At 39.5% G+C, this 27,409-nt stretch overlaps 2 protein-coding genes across 2 annotated transcripts; one reads left to right on the forward strand and one right to left on the reverse strand.

Annotated features, from left to right (window-relative positions):
• Positions 1-252: 252 nt before the first annotated feature.
• LOC117293871 (dual specificity protein kinase splB-like) lies at positions 253-17,732 on the reverse strand. Its single transcript, XM_033776341.1, has 16 exons — positions 17,573-17,732; positions 16,083-16,202; positions 15,033-15,481; positions 13,324-14,520; positions 12,251-12,541; positions 11,780-11,907; positions 10,646-10,911; positions 9,552-9,643; positions 8,832-8,953; positions 8,149-8,285; positions 7,107-7,280; positions 6,238-6,337; positions 4,495-4,575; positions 3,414-3,533; positions 2,006-2,785; positions 253-1,489 (listed from the first exon to the last, which is right to left on the reverse strand). The coding sequence occupies exons 1-16, from the start codon at positions 17,593-17,595 to the stop codon at positions 1,391-1,393; spliced, it is 4,179 nt and encodes a 1,392-aa protein (XP_033632232.1). The 5' UTR covers positions 17,596-17,732; the 3' UTR covers positions 253-1,390.
• Positions 17,733-17,858: 126 nt separating this feature from the next.
• On the forward strand, positions 17,859-27,343 carry LOC117293833. Its single transcript, XM_033776289.1, has 8 exons — positions 17,859-17,950; positions 18,856-19,026; positions 20,947-21,093; positions 21,675-21,833; positions 23,099-23,198; positions 25,248-25,341; positions 26,147-26,204; positions 26,659-27,343. The coding sequence occupies exons 2-8, from the start codon at positions 18,898-18,900 to the stop codon at positions 26,803-26,805; spliced, it is 834 nt and encodes a 277-aa protein (XP_033632180.1). The 5' UTR covers positions 17,859-17,950; positions 18,856-18,897; the 3' UTR covers positions 26,806-27,343.
• Positions 27,344-27,409: the final 66 nt, after the last annotated feature.

A 27,409-nucleotide genomic window follows, 5' to 3' on the forward strand; every position in this document is an offset into this window, starting at 1 on the left:
CAAGTGTCATGACCGGGGTATGAACCCACACTCCGATGACTTTAACCAACAAAACTTGAATTCGATGCTCTAAAACCACTCGGCAATGACGCCATGGTCAGCCCACAAAGAATACTTGGTAAAATCCACCATCCCTTTACTTATGGGACTTCATGATGGGGGGGGGGGGGGGATAAAGAAGTAAAGACACAGAATTCTTCAAGGTTTTTTTTTCTCTATTTGTAATTTGTTTTAATTCTAATTGTTCTTATGTCAATACATATTTATATTAACCTTTAAAAAGATTCTCTTATATACACATTTATATGCACATCGTTCTACTGAAAACATTAACAACATGAGAATTTTAGTTTGTGGACCATCAGAAAAAGTTAATTCCTCATGGAAAGTGAATACTGATCCGATATAAATATTTTGTTTCATTAAATACATTTTAAAGACATAAACTCGTGATAATTATCTATAAAAAGATTTAGAGAATATCATAATTAAAAAGAAGTATTTTAGAAAGAATCAGACTTTACGATCTTCCATTTTATAATGGCGGATATATTGAGGTAAAAATTTTGGAGTGTCCAGGGTGCTGGGTTCCCATCCATATGAGGACCATTTGACTTTGATCTAATCCCATATTTGGTCAGTTGTCATGTTTTGATTCTACAGAGTAACTTGAGAAAATAAGAGGTCTGCAGGAATGTTCATGAAACGGTTTATAAATCAATTCTGAAGGATCTAAAAAGAAACATTGTGAAAGGGTTCACTTTGTTAGGTCTCCCATTTTCAAATTGCCGGCCATAATTTTTACAAGAACAGCCCAACAAGGATTTAACTAATACAAGAAAACGACATAAAGGCAGTCAAAATAAGATCTCCTGGTAGCCTGAACATTTGATGTTACACTTTGAGGCTTGTGAATAATGCTAAGGCCGTTACCGAAACGGCGACTTTGGCTACAGCAATGGCTAGATCATGCGCCTCTGCCTATTCTTCAACACTGGCAGACGCTGGCAGATCTAGCTGTACCTGTAGCCGAAGTGGCCGTTTGGACACGGCCTTAATACCCGCCTTCCAAGTTTACCTTTGACCTCTTCCAAACTACTAAGTATGATCAGCAAGTCATGACCAATCTCCAGTAAATCATTCAGGCCTGGAAATACAAAGAGGCCATGGTGGCCACATCATCTGTTGCCCGGGTCAAAAGTTTCTCATAGACTTAAACATTTTCCAACAGATCGAAGTGCCCTTTGAAAAACAAAAAAAGGCCTTGTCCTCTTAAAGATGGCATTCTAGTCCTGAGCTTTGCATTCAAAAACTGTTATGCAATACTTTTAGAAGCCATAATGAAATCGGGCCCAGGTGGAGTATCCCCCTTAAAGGAAGAGCCCTACTGTCAACAGGCATCACTGGTTGTAGACCATAGAGACTCACTGCTTGGATGTTCCAAGCTATGAACATCCTCCCTCAACGCACTCCTCCGAGAAGCCACCGCCTGTAAATTAAAAAAAAAAACATTGAATGAGAAACAAAATCAGATACAAAGATACTAAAACTGCCGTTTGTTCCCTTTTAAAAAAATTGGCCAGTTACAGAAAGCTGCTTAAGCAAAAAAATAATGCTTAACCTATTTTGACCATAAAACAAAAAGTAGTAGGAAACCAATGGTAAATATGAATAAGTGACTTGTTGGTAGCCTATCCTGGTAAGCACAATTGTTTTGCTTAGCTAATTTATGTGCTTAAGCAGCTATATACCATGTGACCTTTGTTTACAATAAGTGTTTGAACAAGTTTTGAGACCCATTTCATCATATCAAAAGTTGATAAAAATGAGTCGGTGCAATCTCAATAAAATATAAGATTTTATGTTTTCTCCCATTAGGCTGTGTACACATCTCGCCTGTAGAAAGTCCAGGCTTGGTGGCTCTTTTGTAAACATGTGATGTCACAGGTCACATCGTCTATAAAATTGGGGCCTTATATATAAGAAAAGAAACTCATGGTCTAACCTTTTTGAGTATTTCAGCAATACTGGTTATTCTATGCTCATCAAGATCCACTAGATTAGGTAACTGGCTAGGATGGGGCCCAGCCTCTGTAGCCTTCAATGTTTTCCTTTGTGCTAGGAACATGCTCGGCTCCAGACTAGCGCGGCCGATCTCTTGTCTGTGTCTGCTCGGAGGTACTAGCTTCTGTTCTGGATTTCTCGTTGAGGTGTTTGGAGGCTTTGTTCGTTTGGTTTCCCACGCAGCCAGAGTCTCAAGGAATTGTTCAACTGGGGGAGGGGGAGGAGGAGGTACTCCATGCCTACTGGTACTGGGTACTGCATCTTTGTGTTGCCGTGGCGATCTCATTAAGTCCTTGGGATGGGTAGGAAGTTGCCGGTCTTCAATCCCTTCAGGAGATTTCAGTCTGCGGCTTGATTCAAGCTTACTTTCATCATCTGGTCTTTGGTCAAACTTTTGGTTGGACCAATCTTCGAGACTGTCTTCGTCTATGTCATTATCACTAACGGTGCTCGAATCAGACAATGATTCTCGTCTCTCCGAAGCTTGTACTTCAGTTTTGTTTTCTCTTCCTTCAGCGCCAATCTCTGCTGCCCTCTCATGTGTTGCCAATGCCAGTTTGTCTAGCTCTCGCTGCGTCATCTGCACCGACCCATTGACCAGGGCGATAATGGAACGGGCGGATGTGGGATCTTCCATTGCCTCGCGGGGGATGTTTGCAGCTGAGAGGAGGGATCTCCACTCCGGTGGGAAGGAGAGAGCTTCTAGAGCTATCAAGATGTCCTGTGCAAGAAAATTGTACGATAATAATGAACACAGTTTAACGTGGAGATATAATTTCACTCTAGCAAACTAATGATTATTCAGTTTGGTTTTGACCCTTACACCGATGTGTATTAGCACTGTATACTCAGTACTTTCACGAGTTCTGTGAAACGAACAACCCAGGCATAATACTTGAGTGGGATTCCAACCCACGACCTTTGCAATTCTTACCAACTAGACCACTGAGATTGCCTGGTAGCTAGAGGCAGTTTGAATCCTATATTCTCAAATTAATATTCTTTATCTCCGTTGCAAACTTAACATCTATTAAAGCTTATGATTTCTAAATAGAGCTCTTATTTTCATATTCCGTTGCTTTCAAAATTTCTTTCAAAAGAGGGAGGAAAGACACTGCCCTAGTTTTGCGGTCGGATTTATCATGATTAATGACCAAATATGCCTCCATAGCAATTTAGACACTTAGTACAATTTTCATAAAGTTTGTAAGCACAGAGAAGTATTGCTTAGCATAAAAATATTACAAGCAAAAACCAATGTGTAAACTTTTCACACGGTGCTTTCTTGCCATTTTTTGCTCTGATATGAGCAGTAAATAAAGTAATAGACCACAAGAGGGGGTACGTACCTTGAAAGAAGGTCTTTTATTGGGTTTATGGTCCCAGCAAGACTTGATGAGATGTTTCAGAGGTTCAGGGCAGGTCTGAGGTATCTCTGGACGTTTCTTCTGCTGAACCTTCTCCAAGACCTACAAGACAAAGATTCACTCAACTCAGGACATCTTCAAGATCAAGTCATCATTTTGATGTTGTGTGACTGGTGTGTCTCAAATGCAGGGTTTCCATTTGTGTTTTGTAATGTTCACAAATTTGAATTGTGGTATAAAACAAGCATTTAGAATGCTATTTCGAATTCCTTCCAAAATGAGTGGAAATACTTGAGTTGCCTACATGAGTGTCATATGCCAGTGTATGTTTTCAGATCACACTTAAAGCCATTAGACCCTTTCGGTAAACAGTGTTGTCCAAGGCCCACACTTTGTGTACCACAACTTCTATATCAAATAACAAACCTGTGAAAATTTAGGCTCAATCGGTCATCGGAGTCGGGAGAAAACAACGGAAAAACCCACCCTTGTTTCCGCACGTTTCACCATGTCATGACATGTGTTTCAAATAAATCCGTAATTCTTGTTAACGAGAATTTATATTGTTTTGCTGTTTTCTCAAAAAGTAAAGCATTTCATGGAATAATATTTCAAGAGAAGTCTTTCACCATTGCCTTCTGTAAACCCTGTAAGTTGTTTGTAAATCTTTTTTTTTTTTTTTTTTTTATGAACCGAAAGGGTCCAATGGCTTTAAGCAAGATAAAAAACCTGGAAGTTTAGAAACGGATCTCATTGATTTTGTATTTATATGAAACGGATAAAAGTTTGCATTTCTTATTTTGCTCTAAAATGAAATTCAAACGGAGATAATATGAACATTTTTGTAAAATTTATATCTGAACATATTCATCCTGTTTTGTAAGAAAACTGTTTTCATGCTTGAGTGGTCAAATAATTATGTCATAGTTAAGCAACTTTGTATGCTTACATGCTTCGTGAAATTGGACAATGGTTTAGGGTATACTTAAGGGTTCAGTTATACTTTGTCTTTATATGCTCAATGGACTAATCATGCTTATTGTTTGTTAGTGAATTTGCTTACCTGAAATACAGAGAGTCCACTGAATGGTTGTTCACATGTCAGCATCTCCCATAGAATTATGCCAAAACTGTACACGTCAACCTAGGTCAGAACAAAATATATCAGAAAACCAATTAGTATTAAATAACTATTAAAAAATATTACGCACATATCTACCAATATTCTACTATCGAAAGCTGCTGCACTTCTAATCAAGTAAATTTTCATTGCCAATCATTTTAGAACCTTTTAACTTCCCTTTAAAGGGTCTACGTAACTTTTGTAGGACAAAAAAACACAATGTCCACAGATTTACACTTAACTTACACAGTTTGAAGATAATGATAGTAGAAAGCTTCCCTGAAAATATTACGTGCTGAGGTGCTGTAGTTTTTAGTAAATGAGTAAAACAATGTCATGAAAATAATTTTCGTCTTTTACAAACGTATTTTCATGACATTGTTTTACTCATTTCTCAAAAACTACAGCACCTCAGTAAGTAAGATTTGAAGGGAAGCTTTCCACTATCATTATCTTCAAACCCTGTAAGTTTAATGTAAATCTATGGACATTTTGAAAAAGTACCCAAATCCTTTAATATACAATACAAACCAGCTGTGACAATTTTGTGACGTATAGTGGTAAGAATTGTGGAGTGAACAGCAAAAAAATGTTCATGATTTGTCAGGACAGACATTGAGCATGTTCATATCAGGCTTATTCACTAAATAATGGCTTACTCACTGAATACTGGCTTATTCACTAAATAATGGCTTACTCACTGAATACAGGCTTATTCACTAAATAATGGCTTACTCACTGAATAATGGCTTACTCACTGAATAATGGCTTATTCACTGAATACTGGCTTATGATAGGCCATTTGCGAGTTAGATTTGAATAATGTCTGGAACAATGACTTGCTTAGTTACAATGTACCGCTTACATTGGGCTTCCTCATAAGACTACAGAGACAGTTGCTATGTCAAATGGTTCGGGGCAAGCTTTTGCATAGCAACCTCCAGATGAGCAGACCCTGGTACCATTGTTCCATAAACATCCATTCAGAATCATGTATGGGTGCTCACCCTCTCTTGTAACTATTAGCAAAAGCTTACCCCTAATTTAAAAGCTTCCTGATTGGAAACCAACTCATTCTTTCTCCCTGAAAATTACAAATCCCATATTTTCACTTAGACTTGATATCTAAGCCTTCGAGAAAGACTTTGCATTCATCATGTTTATACTACTACTACTACTACTACTACTAATAATAATATTAATAGCGCGGTTTTATATAGCGCTTTTGACACCCGGAGGGCGTCCCAAAGCGCTTCACATTATTACCCCTGGTCACTGGGCCTTAATTCACTCCTTAAACCATCTCAGCTCCCTGGTGGGACTATGCAGCCTGTGCAACATTAATATGCGCTACTCGGCTAAATCAATCACAAGAACCATCTCTGCCCTCACAGGTACCCATTTACCCCTGGGTGGAGAGAAGCAATTATAGTTAAGTGTCTTGCTCAGGGACATAAGTGTCATGACCGGGATTTGAACCCACACTCTGCTGAACAGAAGCACCAGAGCTTGAGTTCGGTGCTCTTGTCCTCTCGGCCATGACACCCTACTACAGGTCCTTTTGGTTGGTAAGCATTTTGCAACAGCTAATGCTATTTCTCAAGAATCGATATCATGAGATTACAAAAATATATTGATACTCTGACGATGGACATGTTTTCAGAAGGAGGTGTCTGATAATACCTTGTCTGTGATACTAGATGAAGTATTTTCCATCAACTCTGGCGCCATCCAAGCCGGTGTGCCTTGGATTTTTCCTTTCTGCACTGCCTCAGCTTCATGTCTGTAAAGAAAGCAACAAAATAATTCACCTTCTACTACATCAGAGATGCCCTACAAATGCTGTGACGTTATTGTGTTTATTTTGGACATGACATGAATACCTACTCACTGTAAATGAATAAGTATGTAATATAATTTACCTGTAGAAATGTCCCTTTGTTCATCAATTTTTTGAGAGAAAAACTGACAACCACAGCGCACTGTTTTTAGGAGAGTCGCATAAATTAATTTGTCTTATCTCTATACACAAATCATTTCTGTGACATTTTTTTTTTTTTCATTTCTCAAAAACTACAGCATCTCAGCAAGTAATATTTTAAGGGAAGCTTTCTTCCCTCATTATCTTCAAACCATGCAAGTTTAATGTTAATCTGTAAACAATGTGTTATGTGTCATACAAAAAGTACCGTTACCCTTTAAAGGCAGTGGACACTATTGGCAATTACTCAGAATAATTGTTAGCATAAAACCTTTCTTGGTAAAGAGTAATGGGGAGAGGTTGATAGTTTAAAACATTGTGAGAAACGGCACCCTCTGAAGATTTGATTTCGAGACCTAAGATTTACAATTTGAGGTCTTGAAATAAAGCATCTGAAAGCACACAACTTTGTGTGACAAGAGTCTTTTTTTCCCATTATTATCTCGCATCTTGAGCTCAAATTTTCACAGCTTTCTTATTTTATGTTGAGATACACCAAGACTGGTATGACAATTACCAATAGTGTCCAGTGTCTCTAAGGCAGCTGGTACATGTAGCATTTTGTTTATACCTGAGTTTAGCGAAGCCAAAGTCACCTATCTTTGCCCGTCCATGAGAACCAAGTAGAATGTTCATAGACTTCATGTCAAGATGAAGGACTTGGGGACGATGGCGGTGTAGATAGTTCATTCCTAGAGCGATATCTCGTGAGATCTGGTAGTATGCGATGTGGTCCAGGTATTCTCTGTGTAGTGGAAGTAGATATAAAGTATTGCTAGTTATAAAGTAAGATGAATTGGTCTGCTCAAGATGAATTGGTCCGCTCACGTATGCGTAACAGACACAGAGACTGGACTTCCGGCAGGTACCATTTGTACACAGCTCAATGGAAGACACTAATTATAGAATCTTGCATTTTATAAAGATTGATACCAACTTTGGATAATAAGATGACCCCTGAACCTCTATATAGGTGCTGTGGACAACCCCATATTTGCTGTGTTACCAGTGTTTTTGAAGATGGTGCCCTACCTACATTATTACCAACCCCCAACTTCCTAAATCTAGCAGATCATGCCTACCAAGTCTCCCTGTGCCCCCATTGGTGTCGACCATAGACTGCCCCCATTGGTGTCGACCATAGACTGCCCCCATTGGTGTCGACCATAGACTGCCCCCATTGGTGTCGACCATAGACTGCCCCCATTGGTGTCGACCATAGACTGCCCCCATTGGTGTTGACCATAGACTGCCCCCATTGGTGTTGACCATAGACTGCCCCCATTGGTGTTGACCATAGACTGCCCCCATTGGTGTCGACCATAGACTGCCCCCATTGGTGTTGACCATAGACTGCCCCCATTGGTGTTGACCATAGATTCCCCCTGGACTACCCTTGAGTAAAGGAAATGGTTCACCCTGAACCTCTACTTGATATAGGTGTTGTGGAAGACCCCCACGCCTTTCTACCAAAGCTTTTGATAATGGTGCCCTCCCCTCTAAACCTAACCTCCTAACTCTAAAAGATAAGGCCTCCCTGGGTCCCCCTTGGTCTTGACCATAAACCCCCCTGATAACCATTGAGCCTCTTGAAATACATGTGGGTCTTGTACCTTGACTTATCATGGATTCTTGCATACAGACTCCCTCCGGCCATGAACTCCAGAACCATGAGGGGTAACTGACCGGATGTACACACCCCAAGAAGTAAAACCACACGTGGATGCCGCAACTCATGCAGTAAGCTCACCTACAAGTTACATCAAAAACAAATTCCGTTAAAATCTCAGGAAAATGTGTTCCCACTTGGGGCCAGGCTCCATTCCGAACAGCCAAATAAAACTTTTGAAATATTGAATGGCTTCATACTCTATACACTGAAGTACAAAGTAATGCCTCAAATGAACCAGTTATTTTAGATCAAAGGTCTCCAACATCAGCAGTTTAAAAAAAAATTGACGATCTTATCCAGCTTGGTATTTTGTCTTGTTTTTTCTTTGTTAGTATATCCTTGCCCAATAATGGTGGTGGTTTTCCCAAGTTAGAATATTTGAACATTGACAATTCTGAATGCTCCCTAACAACACACTACACTCGACCCAAACATGCATCCCTCAAAACTATAGTAATCAAGGATGCATAAAAACATGGAAAATTCACAATATGTTCAAGTGATGTTCTGGCAATATCCAAGCCATCCTTGAATAGAAAAAAAAGTATCATCAAATAGTTTATTCCCAACCCCAAAACAGATTTAACAACTGTGTTAACTAGGTCAGTTTTAGAAGTGTCTCACCTCTTCGGCGAAATAGTTGTGATCTGATGCAGCTAGGGGGATTTTCAGTCTTTTAATTGCGACCTCTGACCCATTGAAGTAACCATGGAATACATGTGAGAAGGTGCCCTCCCCGATGGTATCTAAACAGACAATAACAAAGAATAATCATCATCAAAGACTTGCATTCGTGGCCGCCTCAACCTCACATTGAAATGAGGGCGCACTCCTGGAGTCACCGCCATCACCTGGTCTCTTTCAATTGCTGCTCTTCTGAGCTCTCCTACGCTTTTACCACTCCACTTTGTCACATTGTCTATTCAGAACAGCTTAGGGCAGCCTCTGTCTCGATATGTACCTGTAGGCAGACTATCTATATCTGCGCCAGGTAGGCCTCCCTGTCTCATCACATGAGCGCACCACTTTGGCTTCTGCTCTAACACCTCGTCACAAGAATAATAAAATTTGATTAACAACTCAACGTGGCATGATGTCAATATTCACTAAATTTGTTTAAATTGGTTTGTGGTGAATGGTTTTTTGTTACCCTGCGAAACAATTTTAGAGCACCCTCAACTTTTTGCAGTCAGTTGCATGGCCGACATGAATATCAACCCAGATCTTTTCTTCTCTTCAAAGTCAAAGTTTGCTGACTATATAATTCAGATTCAGAGAGACGGCGGGAGGCAAGCTACAATTCTTTTTTGAATAAAGACGTGGAAGTGTTTAAGGACTTCATACCTGATTCCCGATAGTGTATATCATCCTCAGGCAGTTCACAATTCCTGACTGGGTCTCTATGCTTCAGACGACTCAACTCAGATTCCATTAATCTGATGGGAATATAAAAACACATCAAATAATCGGTTCAGTTCAGATAAGTAATGGTTTTGAAATTTACTAATAGCGGCATCTGCTGAATTACACCAGTCAACTTTTCTTTTTACAACCCAAAATTATTTAAATTACCCAGTCGGTTTCCCTTGTGTTTAAAAAAAAATTGCATCCCCTTATAAATCCCCTTGCTGCTGCTTCCCAGGTTGTATTGTAAACTTGGGTGTGATCCCTGGCCACACAGCAGCACCTACTGACGGGCACCCCATAACTAAAATATTTATTCATAAATACCTCAGACAGTTTTGCTATTCCTAGTGGTGGAGAGCGCATCACGTTGGTGTGTATAAACCTGTGTTTATGACCAGTAAAGGGTGTTGAAACATGGGTGTGACACGCGAGCTTGCACCTATTCTTATAAGACAGTTTCTTCATTCCTATTGGTCGAGAGCAACTGGCTGAAACAGTTGTGCCACATCACGCGATACGCGCACAGCATTCCCTTATAAGGAGTTGTTTACCCGAGGGAGGTGGAGGGCTTTACCATTTCATAGCTGGAGGGGTGTTGTGTTGAAAGAAATCATTGAACAATTATCATTTTGGCATTTATTTTACTTTTTGACCAAAAAGTGTTGATGTTTATGACCGAAAAGGTTTTTATGAATGGGAATCAAAGTGTGTTGAATCGGTTTTCAACTAGTGGTTTAAACCCACCGAGGCCTGGTTCTTGATAATTTACCTCGACTTCGTCTCAGTAAAATTATCAAGAACCAGGCCTCGTTGGGATTAAACCACCAGTTGAAAACCTCTTCACCACACATTGATTCCATTACTAATAAGGAGACCCCCAAAATATGGCTAGATAGCTCAATTGGTAGACCTCCAGTATGTTAGTCCGGAGGTTGTTGGTTCAAGTCCTGCTTCAGTAATTATTTTTGGTTAATACCCAAATCATTTAAAATTTACCCACTCAGTTTCCTATAGGTTTTAAAAATCTTTACCTGATTTGTTTCTTGTGCTGCTCCTTCTGTTTCCGAACCTCCTTCATCAATTCATTCTTTGACATCGAGCTGTATACGCCCCTGGCAGGTCCTGAACTCTTGGTGGCGCTCTGTGGTCTGCTGGCTGTGCGTACCGGGTCGGCAGATGCTGAAGTTGCCCTGGCTGCGGCTGCAAGATCCCTCTTGAGGGACGTGAGCTGTTGCTGGAGGAGTTCCACTTGAACAGGAGAAGTCGTTGGAGAATCTCTGTCTTGAACACCTTGGATCTTTAGAAGAAACAAAGTTTTGATTATCGATTTTGAGTCTTTGCCCCCCGAGCTCCTCTGTTCCATCTCTGACCCTCACAATCTTTTTAAAGGGAATGGTACCATTGCTTTTTGGAACCGTCCGATTGTTTCAATCCGATATAAGTTTCGATAAATAGAATAAAACTAACCTTTGAACAGTTTATTTCGAAAGGTAGGTACTGCTTTTGAGATATTGCAAAAAACTTCCGCAGCGGTTATGTCAATGCAGGAAGGCAAAATCCACGCTTGGAATACACAATCCGAGAAACGTATCGGACAGAAACGCTTCTGAGATTCCACATTTTGGGGATGTTTTACCCCATATCTCCAAAGTGAGTTGAATCTGAAAATGCTTTATACTTTCGAAAACTGCTGTACTTCTAACCATGTCGGTTCCTATTGCCATTCATTTTAAGAGCGATTACCAAACATCCACCTTTCCTTTAAATCACCTGAGTTGTAGATAGAGCGGTTACCAAACATCCACCTTTCCTTTAAATCACCTGAGTTGTAGATAGAGCGATTACCAAACATGCACCTTTCCTTTAAATCACCTGAATTGTAGATAGAGCGATTACCAAACATGCACCTTTCCTTTAAATCACCTGAGTTGTAGATAGAGCGATTACCAAACATGCACCTTTCCTTTAAATCACCTGAGTTGTAGATAGAGCGATTACCAAACATGCACCTTTCCTTTAAATCACCGGAGTTGTAGATAGAGCGATTATTTTAACCGTTAAATTCAGGTGGATGTAATCATTTATGCAAAAATAGTATGCTGTACTTTTAATCCCACTCCCAAACTACTAACCAGTACCCTATTAAGTCCAGGATTAAATCTTACATTTAATTCCAAGTCTTTCAGTCTTTCCTCCGGCGTGCCTTTTGGATATTGGACAGTGGATATTTCATCTGATGATGACAAAGTGGTATTTGGGTCACGTGGCTTGTTAGCATTCAGAAGAGCACCGCCTAAAATATAGAGAAATTAAAAATATCGTAAAATGTGAGAAGAAGTCTGGACAATTTAAGGACACTTGATATAAGGATACATTATTTCCATTAGCCCTCCTACAAAATGACCACTCAACATTGTCCACTGGGTGGTTTGAATGATAAACTACATGTTGGCCAGCCTGCCTCTACACAGGGCACAGTCAACCCTCCTACTGTCCGACCAGTCAATATCATCCACCTTCGTTTGCAACCTACCCCTTTGAAAATTATTTTGGTGCTGTGTCCTCAGTCATTTTGGCATCTGCTAAAAATGATAAAAAGGGATCACGAATAAGTTGTAAGTTCAATATGGACTAACCTTGTATACTAATTTTCATGGGCAAGCTGCCATCTCTTCCTTCATCTTGAGAACGGAAAGTTGCAGAAGCTTCGGGGGACGACTCTTCATCTCCGCCCTCATTCTCCTCCCCCTCCTCTAAGTGCATCTGTTCTAGCCTCTCTTGTTCTCGTTCTCTTAAACGCTTAGCATGTTGCTCGGCCATCTTGTCTCGTTCCGCTTTCTTGGCCTTTCTCAGTCGGTCTTGACGTTTCTGGGCGCTGAGCTCTTGTTCTTGTTTCTGCTTAAGCTTTGTCATCGCAGACTGGACACCTAACAATGGGTGGGAAATAGCACAAAAATAATTTAGACAAAATGAATGGTTTACTGTTGGTTTGAAAAACTACAGAAATTAGGGGGGTTAAATTGTAAGATCTTCACCAGACCACAAGCCTAGTAGCACTGCAGTTCTACTCTATCAGAATGTCTTTTCCTATTGACCTTATTCACCTGACGACATCATCAGAATAATCTTGGAACCACCATACTGGTGGGCAATGCCACTGTGTGTTATTCAGTGAAGAGCGCATTTTAGGCAACGCGGCGTTTACACCTAAACCTAATGCCAACCAAAATGACGAGCGTGGCACAGTCACCGCGTGTGACGTGCATGCAAGGGGTCAATAGCCTGAAACATTCACTTATTACATTACAGATAGTTAGGAGTTGCTTTACAACAAAAAAGGGCCCTCAAATTAGAATGGATCTATCGTGAAGCATCAGAACAAAAGGTTATCTTAACACTCAACTGAGTTGGTAGTGGACTGATGGCTTTTTGTCACACTACAGCACTGACTCGATACCATCCTTTGTTTAGACTGTGCTGACCTGCTTGTACAAACCTTGGTTGAAGTTGGTTTTCTTCATTGTAAACGCAAACATTTATCTTTTAAATTAAAGGATTCGGGTACTTTTTCAAAATGTCGACAGATTTACATTAAACTTACACAGTTTGAAGAGAATGATAGTAGAAAGCTTCCCTTCAAATATTACTTACTGAAGTGCTGTGGCTTTTAAGAAATGAGTAAAACAAGACAATTAAATTTGTTTTTTACCTGAGGTTAGAGTCCTATTGACGACATTAGCTGACAGGGTCTTGCTGCGTTTCACTTGGACCACTTTGAAATCTTTTGGATTTCCAGAGTTTTTAGCGCTGACATCTTCCCGATTGTCCCCACTTGAAACAAAGTTTTCTGTCGAGTCAACTCTTTGGTCCTCCTCAAAGACAGAGTACTCTTGGGAATCTGTTTTGTTAGAACTTTTGGCATTATTGCTTATTTTTGGCGTGGTAAAGTTTTGGTTTTGTATATGGGGGTCATCAGAAAACTTTGCTGAGGAAACTACCGGAGTGGAACTTGTAGATGGTGGTGAGCTATTCTTCATGGCAAGAGACTCTCCCAACTTACCATCATCTACATGTTGACCTTCATAAAAGAAATATGACAAACTGTTTTCAGACGTCCCTTCATCATTGCTATTGACTGTTCTTGGTGAAGATTTCTGCATTTGGTTAACTTTTTTAACTCCTTGGGTAATCTCATGGATAGATTTCTCCGTCGTTATACCCATCTGTATAAGGTCGGTTTCCCTGAGAATAACAAGAGTTTCCATGGTGACGTTATTACGTCTGAAAGCATTTCTACAATTCCTCAGATCCTCAAGATTAAGAGAAGACAGCCACAATTCAACTGAAGCATCTAGAGGTGTCTCTACCTCATAGTTAATATCAGGAACAACTTCATGCTGGACGTGGGTGGTTCCTCGCTGGTCTTTCTTAATCATCACTTTTTGTTGAGACGCTCTTTTTCTCATACTTTCTTTAGCAACAGCTTTATTCTTTGGTAATCTATCCTCAGGTTTCTTATTCCGAATGGGTTCTGAAGATCTGCTAGAGTTACGTCCAGAAGATCTGGCTGTGTTTGTATTATTCCTTTCTGTATTTGGGGACTGCGTCCTTGAAACAGTATTTGTGTGTTGAGCTTGTTTTTCCTTGCTGAGTTTCGTCAAGAGGTCAGGTTTAAGGTTAGCACTAGCTTTAGCGATGACTTTGGCTTTGAGGTGGGCTATCCGCTCAGAGTAAGATCCAGTGTCTTGAGTCTTAACAGAGTGTCCAATGGGCTTATCCCTCGCTGACGTCCTAATGATGGCTTCTCTGTGGATTAGCGTTGGATCATCTGTAAATCCTAAGACAGACTCTTCTTCATCACTCAGATCAAATGAAACCTTCCTCTCTCCGCTACCCAAGGGTTTACCTACAAATCATAACAACAAGTAGAAAACATTAATAAGGCTTAAAGGCAAAGTAAACCTTTGTTTTTTTTTAACCGTTCGATTGTTTTAACTGTGGAGGGAGATTCTTGTTCATAATCAACTCACCATAAACTATTAAAGCAATAAAAAAAACATTCACAGGCTATGTTTTTTTTTGCTAAAGCGAAGAACTTTTCTAGAATTATCTCACACAGTTTGGGTTTTGAGCAAAGAAAAATGTACTGGAGCAGGACTTGAAAAGAGCCAATAACCTCTGGATCAACGTTCTAGCCCTCTAGAAACTTCCTTTTTGTCATTATCTTTGGTCGGGATCTCAGTCAGAAGCCACCTCTGCCTGAACATTAATCCGGAAGTCGTGGGTTCAAGTCCTGCTCCAGTCAGTTTTTCTTTGTTCAAAACCAAAATTGTTTAAAATCTACCCAGTTAGTATCCCTTGTGATTTATTACTTGAATTTTGTTGTACATAATAGACCTACTGTACTACAATGCTTACCTGAGGAATGTGTCATACTATTGCTTCTACTTGACCTCTGACCCACAAGTGAGTTGACCTTTACCCCTCCTTGATGTGACAGGGCTCTCTGATGATGTGCATCCCTACCCTTGTTGCTAGAGGTATTCTGTGACACAGGTGCCGATTTGACCCTCGATGCTGCCTTCAAAGTCTCTCGGCTACCAGAAACTTTCATTCTGTCCTCCCCTTTCGACGTTGTCTCATCAACCACCAACTCTTCTCTACTGTGTGAGATCCCCGTGTAACTTTGAGTCCTGCCTCGTTTGCCGTTGACGTCCCCTGCACTTCTTGAGCGTGGTATTGACTTGGTGGAGTCCTTGAAATTCTTCTCAAAGAGATCGTGATTCTGAGGGAGAGCCTTGTGCGTTCGGTAGCCCGATAGTTGACCTTTGGCCCCTGAAAGCCACTTGGAGGTACCGGTGGCTTTGCTAGAAAATAGTGAATGTTTTATTTATTTATTACCTACACAACTCAGAGCACAATTAGCGCCAATAACTTGAAATGACAAGAAACTTTGCTTTTAGATTAGGGAGGAAAACCCCAAAGGGGGAAATCCACGCAATCAGGTACATGTAGGGACTGAAAACCTCATCCACATGCAAGGCCCCAGTCTGATGTGGGATTCCAACCATGGTCCACAGAGGCAAAAGGCAGCGGAGTCAAAAACTGAAACCTGATTATCCTTTAGTAACTTTATTGGAAAGTTTCACGCTTAAACTAAAAAGATTGTTTTAGAAACCTTTCTACTTTTATCCAGAGAAAATAGAATTAGCTGTTGCAATCAACTTTACCAACCAAATGGACCGAGGGTATAAATGCAAAAAATAGTTAATGGCCTGACGTTTCGACCCCGAGAAAGACTCTTCTAGGGTCGAAACGTCAGGCCATTAACTACTTTTTATTTTTATCCAGTTACAATTTTCATCAGGGCAGTTTCATGGTGACTCGATCCTGTTTTAAAACTCGTTTTTCTTGCTTGAATCAATCATGCTGGAAACCTTTGGTCGGTTTTGTTGTTGAGAATATTACCTTATTTGACTTCTTATGGATGGGTCACTAGCAAGCCGGGTTTTCTGATGATTGAGGATGCTTTCCATGTCTGCAATATCTTGTTCAAGTTTGTTATTCTCCTTCCTCAGATGTCCCATTCTGGAACGAAAATAAAAATACAGACACAATCTTTATCCCCGATGCAAATTTAACATCTATTAAATCGTTTGCTAAAACATAGGTTTCTAACTGCCTCTAGCCACCGGGCAATGTCGGTGGTCTAGTTGGTAACACACTGCTCTAGAATTGCAAAGTTCATGGGTTTGAATCCCACCCGAGTAACATGCCTGTGATTTGTATTCACAGACCTAGGGTAAAGTACTGAGTATACAGTGCTAACACACATCGATGTATGGGTAAAAACCAAAATAAATATTCTTTATCCAGATGCAAATCTAAGTAACAGCAACTTGAGCGTTGTGTTGTACTCCTTGAAAAATTTGATTTGACAATGACATCTGTGGTTTGTGCAGGGGAGTAGGAACTGCAGATGTTCACATAGTCAGTTTCTTTTCAAATGGAGTACAGCATCCAAGTACTAAGGGTCTAGCTTAGACCCAGTAACTCTGCTGGGGCGCTGTAGGTCTAGCTTATAGACCCAGTAACTCTGCTGGGGCGCTGTAGGTCTAGCTTATAGACCCAGTAACTCTGCTGGGGCGCTGTAGGTCTAGCTTATCTAGACCCAGTAACTCTGCTGGGGCGCTGTAGGTCTAGCTTAGACCCAGTAACTCTGCTGGGGCGCTGTAGGTCTAGCTTATTATAGACCCAGTAACTCTGCTGGGGCGCTGTACCCCTTTTTTTCGATTTTTTTTTATCGGTGGTATTATTAATGATATTGACAAAATTTAAAAAAAAAAGAGGACAGCACCCCAGTTACTGGGTCTGTCTAGCTCAACTCAAGTCATCGTTTGCAACCTCATCATTGATAAAGAGATTGTAAAAAAAACCACAAAAACAAACAAACAACCAAGCATTAGCATAGTTGCGTTAACGTAACCGTCCTCCCGACGGCGGCTCCGCCGTCGGGAGGAGGGTTACGCTATCGCAACTAGCATCAGCAGAGAGATGAATTTTGTTTTTACCAACCAACTATAACATTATTTTATGTTTAATCTTCTTCATTAACATGATTAATCAAAATCAAAATCGTGAGGTTTTTCCAGTTTGTTTTTCCAAAAAGAAAAACTTATCAAGAAGGTCATTCATAATCATAATGCTAAACTAAACTTTCAATTTGATCATTCTAAACAAATCAAAACAATTATAATTGGATAATCTACCAACTTATAACTTGAACACAAGGGGTGCCAACACAAGTAACAAAAATAAATCTATGAATTTAAATTACACAGACAGCATCCAGCATGCCCAGTCGATCTTGATCTTGCCATCGACAGACAGTAGTTTTGTCACGAAATAGATGCAGTCTGAAACCAATACGATCTAAAAAGTCTTGCCATAAACATTACCTTAATTTTGCTGCAGTTGCCATGATTATACTGAATTTCAGCTTGATCGTAAAGCAGATGAAAGTAAGATGATCTCGGGATTCTTAACCAAAAATTATACTTTGGAAATCACACATTGCAAGCAAATTGAGAGCAGCTAATATTTCAACCACCTGTCCAGACAAAATCCACCAAACAAAATATGTGACAACTGACCAACTGAGGAAAATACCCAATTGCTAATCACACGCATTTAAAACCATTGAGGTCAAAAACGTCAGGTCATGGGATGCGGTGCTGCCTGATTGTGAATTCTGTTGTGGCGGTATCTTCAAACAAACATTGCTTACGCGTCCAAAAAGCACCCACAGGGTCCTGGAAGAGAATCGGAACAATACGGTAAATGTTATCAATAAATTTGCTCTATTTGGTTTCATAGCACGCTATGTTGTTGTCATTCATTAGTTACTGAGGTTACTGTGTGTGTGAGAGTCTTTAAAATTTTTTTAATTTGACTGACCTAACAATACAAAATAAAAAAAGGTCAATTGCAGCATGGAGGAATAAATTATTCCTCCATGATTGCAGTCAGTTCATTCCTTGCTTTATTTATGGTTCAGTGAGTCACTTGCACTTCTTGCAGCAGTGCTAAGTTGACTGACATTATGCTGATGAGCTTTGTGAGCTGAGCTAGCTACAGCCTTGTTTGAACTTGGTGGTTGAGGAAGGAAAACTACCTGAGGTGGAGGAGGGTGAATTTGGTGTGTGTGTGTGTGTGGGGGGGGGGGGGGGGGGGGGGTGGGGGTGGGGGCGGACCACAACTAACTAAACTACGCCTGTGTGGCCAAATGAATCATGACCTTGGATTCAGTTGGCTACTCGGGTAACAATGTAACATACTGTATACTTACTAATTACACAGGTGGGGCTAGGTGAGGTTGGAAAGGGGGTGGGTTGCAGTTACTGGTCTTCAACCCCACAAAAATTAAATTTTTGAGAATAGGGGTTACTGGGTTTGGGTGGGATTGAGGATGAATGAAAAAGTGGTGGCAGGATACGGAAACCTTTCCAACCAGTCAGCTGTATTGGATGATGACAAAAGGCCAGTTCTTGGAATAAACTTTAGGCCTGCTTTGAAAGTTTGCCCGAGGAAAAAATTGCATACTTGACTAAGGCCACGGAATAATATAGTCCAATTCTAGGCCCAATCCACATGACTGCCTAACTTTACTAGCTAACACTCATTGGATTGGCTCTAGAATCGGCTAGCCTGGTTGAACTTAGTGTTTATTTCTTATTTCCAGAACCACAGATCTTGAAGTGATGAACAAATCCTTGAGTTCGAGATGAATGACATTGTCAGTAAAGCTCAGTCATTTCTCGAGACGCTGCAGAAGGCCTCTGGAAAGGACGTTGACCAGTGGGACATAGAGGCTTTACAGCGGGCTGTCGAGTGGGCAAAGTATTTTGAACAGGTTTGAAGAAGGAGGGTAAAATAGACCTTATGCATGTGACGTCATTTCAGTAGGGCGCCCTCACCTAGAGGTCAAAAGGAGGTTGTTCATTACATACATACATACATACAACAAGGTATTTAGGATATACCGCCATTCCATCTAGATTGGCCATTCATTGGCCAATACTGTGCGCCGCGCGTACAAATCTGTGCGTCTCTATTGTTTCGTCACTGTTTTTCCACTAAGATGGCAGCTTTATGACGTCAATGCAATGGTCTAAGTTGTATCAAAACTCAGAAAGGTGTTTCTGAAATGCTGCTGCTTTCCAGGGCTCAATTTCATAGAGCTGCTAAGCACAAAAATTTGCTAAGCATGAAATTTCTTCCATGATAAAAACAGGATTACCAGCCAATAATTAATTTCCATTTGTTGTATGTTGCTTCTTACTGGTACTCAGCTGTTGTTTGCTTGTCCTGAAATTCATGTGGAAATTTGGTTGGCATTCCTGTTTTTTTTCAAGGGAGAAATTTCATGCTAAGCAAATTTGTGTGCTTAGCAGCGCTATGAAATTGGACTCAGGTTATAGCCTAAACACATCATCAGTCTTCTGAAGAAGAGTCTCAAAAGAACATAATCTGCATAGCAAATAGAAACACACATGGTGTTTACACAAACCAAAATACCTCACAATGCATTGTCTCAAATCCCCAAAACATGCATTTTGTAATATGTGTTTTAAAGCCATTATACATTTTCGGTACAGAGAAAAAAAAAAAAAGTTCACAGATTTACAAATAACTTACAGGGTTTACAGAAGGTAATGGGGAAAGACTTCTCTTGAAATATTATTCCATGAAATGCTTTACTTTTTGAGAAAACATTAAAACAATATCAATTCTCGAATTACGGATTTTATTTTAAACACTTGTCATGACACGGCGAAACGTATTGAAACAAGAGTGGGTTTTCCCGTTATTTTCTCCCGACTCCGATGACCGATTTAGCCTAAATTTTCACAGGTTTGTTATTTTATATTTTAGTTGTGATACACAAAGTTTGGGACTTGGACAATACTGTTTACCGAAAGATTACAATGGCTTTAAAGCAGCAACAGGTTGTATGGCTTCTGACTGGCATCCACGAACAAAGATATTGAGAAAATAAGGAGACCACTAATTAAAAGTCAACTTTTTATTGAGAAAGTGCCTCCTAAAAACTATGTTACTCCAGAGGGAGTTGTTTCTCGCAATGTATGGCAACAGCTCTCTGTTGCTACTACCGAGTAAGTTTTAATACTACAATGTAAATTTTGAGTAATTGTCCAGCGGTTGATTTCACAAAGAGTTAGGACTAGTCCGAACTTAGGACTAGTCCTAAGAGATTTTAAAAACGTACGGCTAGTCCTAAGTTAGGACGAGAAGTTAGGAAGAGTAACTCGTCCTAACTAGATAAGACTAGTCTTAACTCTTTGTGAAATCGACCCAGTGCCTTTTTTAAAGGCAGTGGACACTATTGGTAATTACTCAAAATAATTATCAACATAAAACCTCACTTGGTAACGAGTAATGGGGAGAGGTTGATAGTATAAAACATTTTGAGAAACGGTTCCCTCTGAAGTGACATAGTTTGTTGAGAAAGAAGTCATTTTCCACGAATTTGAGTTCGAGACCTCAAGTTTAGAATTTGAGGTCTCGAAATCAAGCATCTGAAAGCACACAACTTCGGGTGTTTTTTTCTTTCATTCATATCTTGCAACTTCAACGACCAATTGAGCTCAAATTTTCACAGGTTTGTTATTTTATGCATGTTTAGATACACCAAGAGAGAAGACTGGTCTTTGACAATTACCAATAGTGTCCACTGTCTTTAAGAACTGCCTTGCATTTATACATGTAGTAACTGTTTCTTTTAAAATATTTTTCTTTTATTTTCTTGAAGGTTCACCAGAGGCTTTTGAACAGACCTCACAAAATCCAACAGCTCAATAGAGGGCTCTATCTGATTGGTCACCTTCCAGGAGCAGCTCTCAGCCAATTGGAGGTCACCTTTGAAGCTCTTGGCCAATCAGTAAGGCTGTTATTCCAGGTAAGGCTGAATATGTTTCATGACCGTTGAAAGAAAGTTGGACATGTTTAAAATTGATGTAACTTTTGCTGTGGCTACATGTATGACTATACGCCTCTCTTAAAGGCAGTGAACACTATTGGTAATTACTCAAAATAATTATTAGCATAAAACCTTTATTTGTGACGAGTAATGGGGAGAGGTTGATGGTATAAAACATTGTGAGAAACGGCTCCCTCTGAAGTGTGAAGGCTAGTCTTTGACAATTACCAATAGTGTCCACTACTGCCTTTGATATTTATGCATGGCGTCATAATTCTTACCCAAAATGAGGCTATGGGCGCACGTCCCCCATCACTTGCAGTGGCTGCGCCCAATGCCTCGTTTTGGATTAGCATTGTGACGTTGGACTTGAAGCGGTAGGTGTGTTGTGTAATGCGCATTACAAGAACCAGTTACACTTGCTCAGTTGTTTTAGGCAGTTGCTGTTGAATGCACCGAGCACCTTGTAAAACCTTGGGTCTCATAATTAAAAAACAAAGAATTATTTAAATAACTTTTTTCTTGTTGATCGATTTCAATAATCTCAATCACACTTGCAGATATTACTTCAGAACCCTTACCTCAGCTCTAGCCTACATAAGGAAGTGATAAGGCAGTACAGTCTACTAGGCCAAGGAGTTACTTCCGCAGTCGATGCAAGCACGCCTCAAAATGAAACGGGCAGCCCGGAGAATCCAGAGAGCAATATATTCATAACGGTTTGTAGACCCCTCGATTCCGTCTCCCCCGAGTTATTTTCATCTAAAATGTTCTTTCCTTGTCTTACAAACCCTTACCAAGAGTGGCTTCAAGCCTTGTTTGGGGAGAACATGCATACCCTCCCCCCCCCAAAAAAAAAGAACTTGCATACACCAACAACAAAAGAAAAAAAAAAAATTTTAATTAGAAATCTGCTGTTTGTAAAAAATAAAAAAATAAAATGAAACAAAATTATTTGGGTGTGTGATATTTAAGGATTTTTGGCTGATATCGTGATAGTTCAAGATTCTCTTTGTCATGTTGTAAATGAACTGTAAATTCCTGAAAATTGAAATTCAGGCGTGTCAGTCTCGACCGAGAGAAGGCATCAACCCATTTTTCATGATTGTGAACCTTTTTCTTAAATGGCATTTTTGCAGTAATTTCTCACATTGATTTTAAGAACTCTACAAATTTGCTGCATACACTTTTTTAAACTGCAGGCTTTATAACTTAACAATTTGTAGGCAATCTTTCAGGTCTGCATTTGGATAATGGCAATGTTGTTATCATTTGCCTTTGTGTATGTATATATTTGTTTGTTATAGTGTCCATTTCCACCTTGTATTTTCATTTTGTATTCATATTTATTTCATTGATGCGTTTTTAATATTGATTGTGTCTTGTTATGCTTGCATTCTGTTTCAGTTTACTTTCCTCTGTATGTTGTTATTACTTGCCTTTGTGTAATTGTATATATTTGTTTGCTTTAAAGTGTAGATTGTAACCTTGTGTTTCGTTTTTTTATTCCTGATGATGCATTTTTGACATTGCTCAAAATGTATTTTTTTAAATGTTTTTGTTACCCTCTGGATCATTTTACATTCCTCTATATTTATTTAATTGATGCATTTTTTAATACTGTTGTGTCTTTTTACGTATTTTTCAAAAATAATAATTGATGACAGCAGGCATAGGCCTATTGAGTAGCTTTTAGTTCTCTGTTGGCGAGACAGACATAACCCCATACTATGGTTTGGGCACTTGCCTAGTGACCAGTTTTGTTTCTTGATCTGTTTCTTCCATTCAGTACATTTTAAAATGTGTTAATTGCTTTTGACCGTTTTACTAAGGGGGCGCAATATAAAATGTTAGAATTGTTTTTATTATTATCTGTTTTTGAATTTTTGCCTTTGACATGCTCTAAAAGATATATAAGTAAAATTAATAAAATCTTTTATCCTCTTCGTTAAATTATTCCAAATCTTCTTGCATTTTCTTGAAGGACATTACAAGATTTGCCAAAGAAAAAGCAACACGATTGTGCCTACTGCAGATGAGAGAGAAACTAAACAAGGCACTTGCAAATGAGCTGAACATAGAAGGTATGAGAAAGAACCTGAACTCTTGCTTTAACTTAAAGGAACACGTTGCCTTGGATCGGACGAGTTGGTCTATAAAAAGCGTTTGTAAACGTTTTTTTATAAAATGCATATGGTTGGAAAGATGTTTTAAAAGTAGAATACAATGATCCACACAAGTTTGCCTCGAAATTGTGTGTTTTCTTTTTACTGTGCGAACTAACATGGTAGGCCATTTATGGGAGTCAGAAATTTGACACTCATAATGGTCGATCGTGTTAGTTCTTGACTGATCCGAGGCAAGGTGTTCCTTTAATATTTGTATTGGTAACTGATGGCTATTCGGTGCTTCCTTCTGATGTAACAGATATAGAATGCATATTAGTGCATTGTCACAGAATTAAGCCCAGTTCATACTTCCTGCGAATGCGAATGCGAATACGAATGTGAAGCAAATGTTGGTGGCGCAACAATCGGCACGTGCTTCATTTCCAATTGTGAACAATCGGCACGTGCTTCATTTCCAATTGTGAACAATCGGCACGTGCTTCATTTCCAATTGTGAACAATCGGCACGTGCTTCATTCCCAATTGTGAACAATCGGCACATGCTTCATTTCCAATTGTGAACAATCGGCACGTGCTTCATTTCCAATTGTGAACAATCGGCACGTGCTTCATTTCCAATTGTGAACAATCGGCACGTGCTTCATTTCCAATTGTGAACAATCGGCACGTGCTTCATTTCCAATTGTGAACAATCGGCACGTGCTTCATTTCCAATTGTGAACAATCGGCACGTGCTTCATTTCCAATTGTGAACAATCGGCACGTGCTTCATTTCCAATTGTGAACAATCGGCACGTGCTTCATTTCCAATTGTGAACAATCGGCACGTGCTTCATTTCCAATTGTGAACAATCGGCACGTGCTTCATTTCCAATTGTGAACAATCGGCACGTGCTTCATTTCCAATTGTGAACAATCGGCACGTGCTTCATTTCCAATTGTGAACAATCGGCACGTGCTTCATTTCCAATTGTGAACAATCGGCACGTGCTTCATTTCCAATTGTGAACAATCGGCACGTGCTTCATTTCCAATTGTGAACAATCGGCACGTGCTTCATTTCCAATTGTGAACAATCGGCACGTGCTTCATTTCCAATTGTGAACAATCGGCACGTGCTTCATTTCCAATTGTGAACAATCGGCACGTGCTTCATTTCCAATTGTGAACAATCGGCACGTGCTTCATTTCCAATTGTGAACAACAGGCACGTGCTTCATTTCCAATTGTGAACAATCGGCACGTGCTTCATTTCCAATTGTGAACAATCGGCACGTGCTTCATTTCCAATTGTGAACAATCGGCACGTGCTTCATTTCCAATTGTGAACAATCGGCACGTGCTTCATTTCCAATTGTGAACAATCGGCACGTGCTTCATTTCCAATTGTGAACAATCGGCACGTGCTTCATTTCCAATTGTGAACAATCGGCACGTGCTTCATTTCCAATTGTGAAGCAAGGAACACCGCTTCGCACGAAGCATTTGCAGGAAGTATGATTTGGGCTTAAAGGAACGTTACAGAATTGTTAAAAAACAAAAATCGTGAAGATCACAGGATTACATAACACTTACACATCCCTTGAAATATTTCTGTCTGAAATGTCATATTATTTGATGAGAAATAAATAATCTTAATTTCGTGTTTGGATGGAGTTTATCGCTCAGCGAGCGTTTTATTCATTTTTGTTTGGATCGATGCAATGCAAAATTTGTAATAGGTTTTTCACTATTCTCTCGCGACCCTGATGGTCGATCAATCTCAAACTTCTACTGGTTTGTCAGTTTATGTGTCTAATGGATTACATTAAGTGCTTACACTGCCAGCAACTGTTGTGTAAGCAAAAACCAATCCGTAATGTTCCTTTAAATCACGAGGTGAAATCTTGACTTTTTATACTGATTGGTTGTGGAGCAGGATTGAAGGCTTTACCTTATAGAATGTTTGTCATTACTTATTTGTATATCAATGTTTAGTTCTTAGTACGTTTGTTCTTTGTTTAGGAAAAGATGTTCATCAAGTTGACCTGGAGACCAATGCCCTTCTTCTGCGTAACCACCTGATGCATCACATGACTGACAGTCAATCTAAACAGAAGTGAGTATTGTTTTCAATCAAATTTGATACTCCTTGCCAATATTGTGCATCTTGTCACTCTTTGCTGTGTACATAAAAAGAAAACCTGATGGTTTAAGTATTATCAAGATGTAAACCACATACTGACTGGATACATTTTTAAATGATTTGGGGTCATTAAAAGTTGCATCCCCTTGAGTGATCCCCTATCTGCCACTTCCCAGGTTGTATCGTTAAAGACAGTGGACACTATTGGTAATTACTCAAAATATTTATTACTATAAAACCTTACTTGGTAACGAGCAATGGGGAGAGGTTGATGGTATAAAACATTGTGAGAAATGGCTCCCTCTGAAGTGACGTAATTTTCCACGAATTTGATTTCGAGACCTCAAATTTAGTCTCGAAATCAAGCATCTGAAAGCACACAACTTCATGTGACAAGGGTGTTTTTACTTTCATTATTATCTCGCAACTTCGATGACCGATCGAGCTCAAATTTTCACAGGTTTGTTATTATATGTATAGAATATGTTGAGATACACCAAGTGAGAAGACTGGTCTTTGACAATTACTAATAGTGTCCAGTGTATTGGGATGATCCCTGGCTACACGGTAGCTAACGGTTGTATGGCTTCTAAATGGTACCCTAGAACAAAGATATTGAAAAAATAGAGAGACCACCAAACTATGTGCTGGATAGCTCCATTGGTAGCCATGTAACCGATGGTTGTTCAAGTCCTGCTCTAGTAACTTTGTCTTTGTTCAACCCCAAATCAGTTTAAACATAAGTAAGATTGTTTCTGGAATGACTTTTTTGTATTAGGACCATGGAGTACTTGAACAAGCACTTGCAGTATGTAGCCAGTCGGACCAAAGGCCTGGTAAGTATTTAATTCTTAATTCCAGGCGGTCAATTTCACAAAGAGTTAGGACTAGTCCTAACTTAGGACTAGTCCAAGGGGATACTAAACATTTAAGGCTTTAGTCTTCAAATAGGCTCGCCCTAACTCGAGATAAGACTAGTCTTTGTGAAAACCACCCCTGGTCAGATTGTGTTTTTATTTACTCAGTCTTCTGTGTATCGTATTTTTAAATTTTTTTATAGCCTGAATGAATGAATTAATAAAAACAAAAAGCTCTGCTGCCTACATGTTTATTGTTTTCTTTCACATGTTGTCACGAAAGCAACAGAGTGCTGATCTGTGGGGAATTCCAGCCCTTTATAACCGTTCATCATTATTTTCTTTTGCCCAACTATCGGAAACATGATTTTTTGACCGACTTGTTGTTGGTCTCTACCCTGAATCTTTCCACCTGTTTTTGTTGATTTTGAAGGAGATAATCGGGTCCATCTTAGGTTTACCTGGAGCCGAAAGTGAGGCGGAATCTGCTGCCCTCAAGCGATGCGAGGAATACGTCTTCAATTGGATGATGGAGAACAGAGTCAAATCATCAGTCGATGACAATATGGAAAATGGATGAAAATCATCTTTGGTAAATACTCCAACAAATTATTGACCATAAAAACTGACTTGGTGAGAGGCACTGCATACAGATGATGAACGTATCAAAGGATTCCCTTTGAGGTAATATGATTTGGATAAGTTTCACCCAATTTGAATCTGAGAAATGATTTGTGCATGAGTTTCCTGAGGGTTGGTGTCGACGCACAAATGCTGCAGCAAGAGATGCGGTTTGGGCCCGCTGTCAGCTAACTAAATGTGGATGGATATCGTATAAATGTGATTGGGTTTTGCGCCCTGAACACCCGGCGAGGTAGATATTTAATGGTATTTCAAGAAATGTTTGGCACAAAATAGAAACTTTGAATACAAAAAGTGTCTTTTTTAAAAGAAGTAGGTGTTGGATTTATTAAATCCAAAGCTCCCTTAGGTTTTAACATTTTTCTACCTGGTAGATTTGTTGAGCTACAACTTAATATGTTTTTCAATTCTATGCCAAATCTTAGTTTTAACAAAAATATAAGAGGTTACTGATAGAAACATCGAACACACGTACGTGCAAGCACATGCAAGTCCTAGTCGTGAGTTTGTACGTATCGGAAACAGTTTTTTTCTTGCATTTT

Source organism: Asterias rubens, chromosome 8 (genome assembly GCF_902459465.1).
Source record: "Asterias rubens chromosome 8, eAstRub1.3, whole genome shotgun sequence".
NCBI lineage: Eukaryota > Metazoa > Echinodermata > Asteroidea > Forcipulatida > Asteriidae > Asterias > Asterias rubens.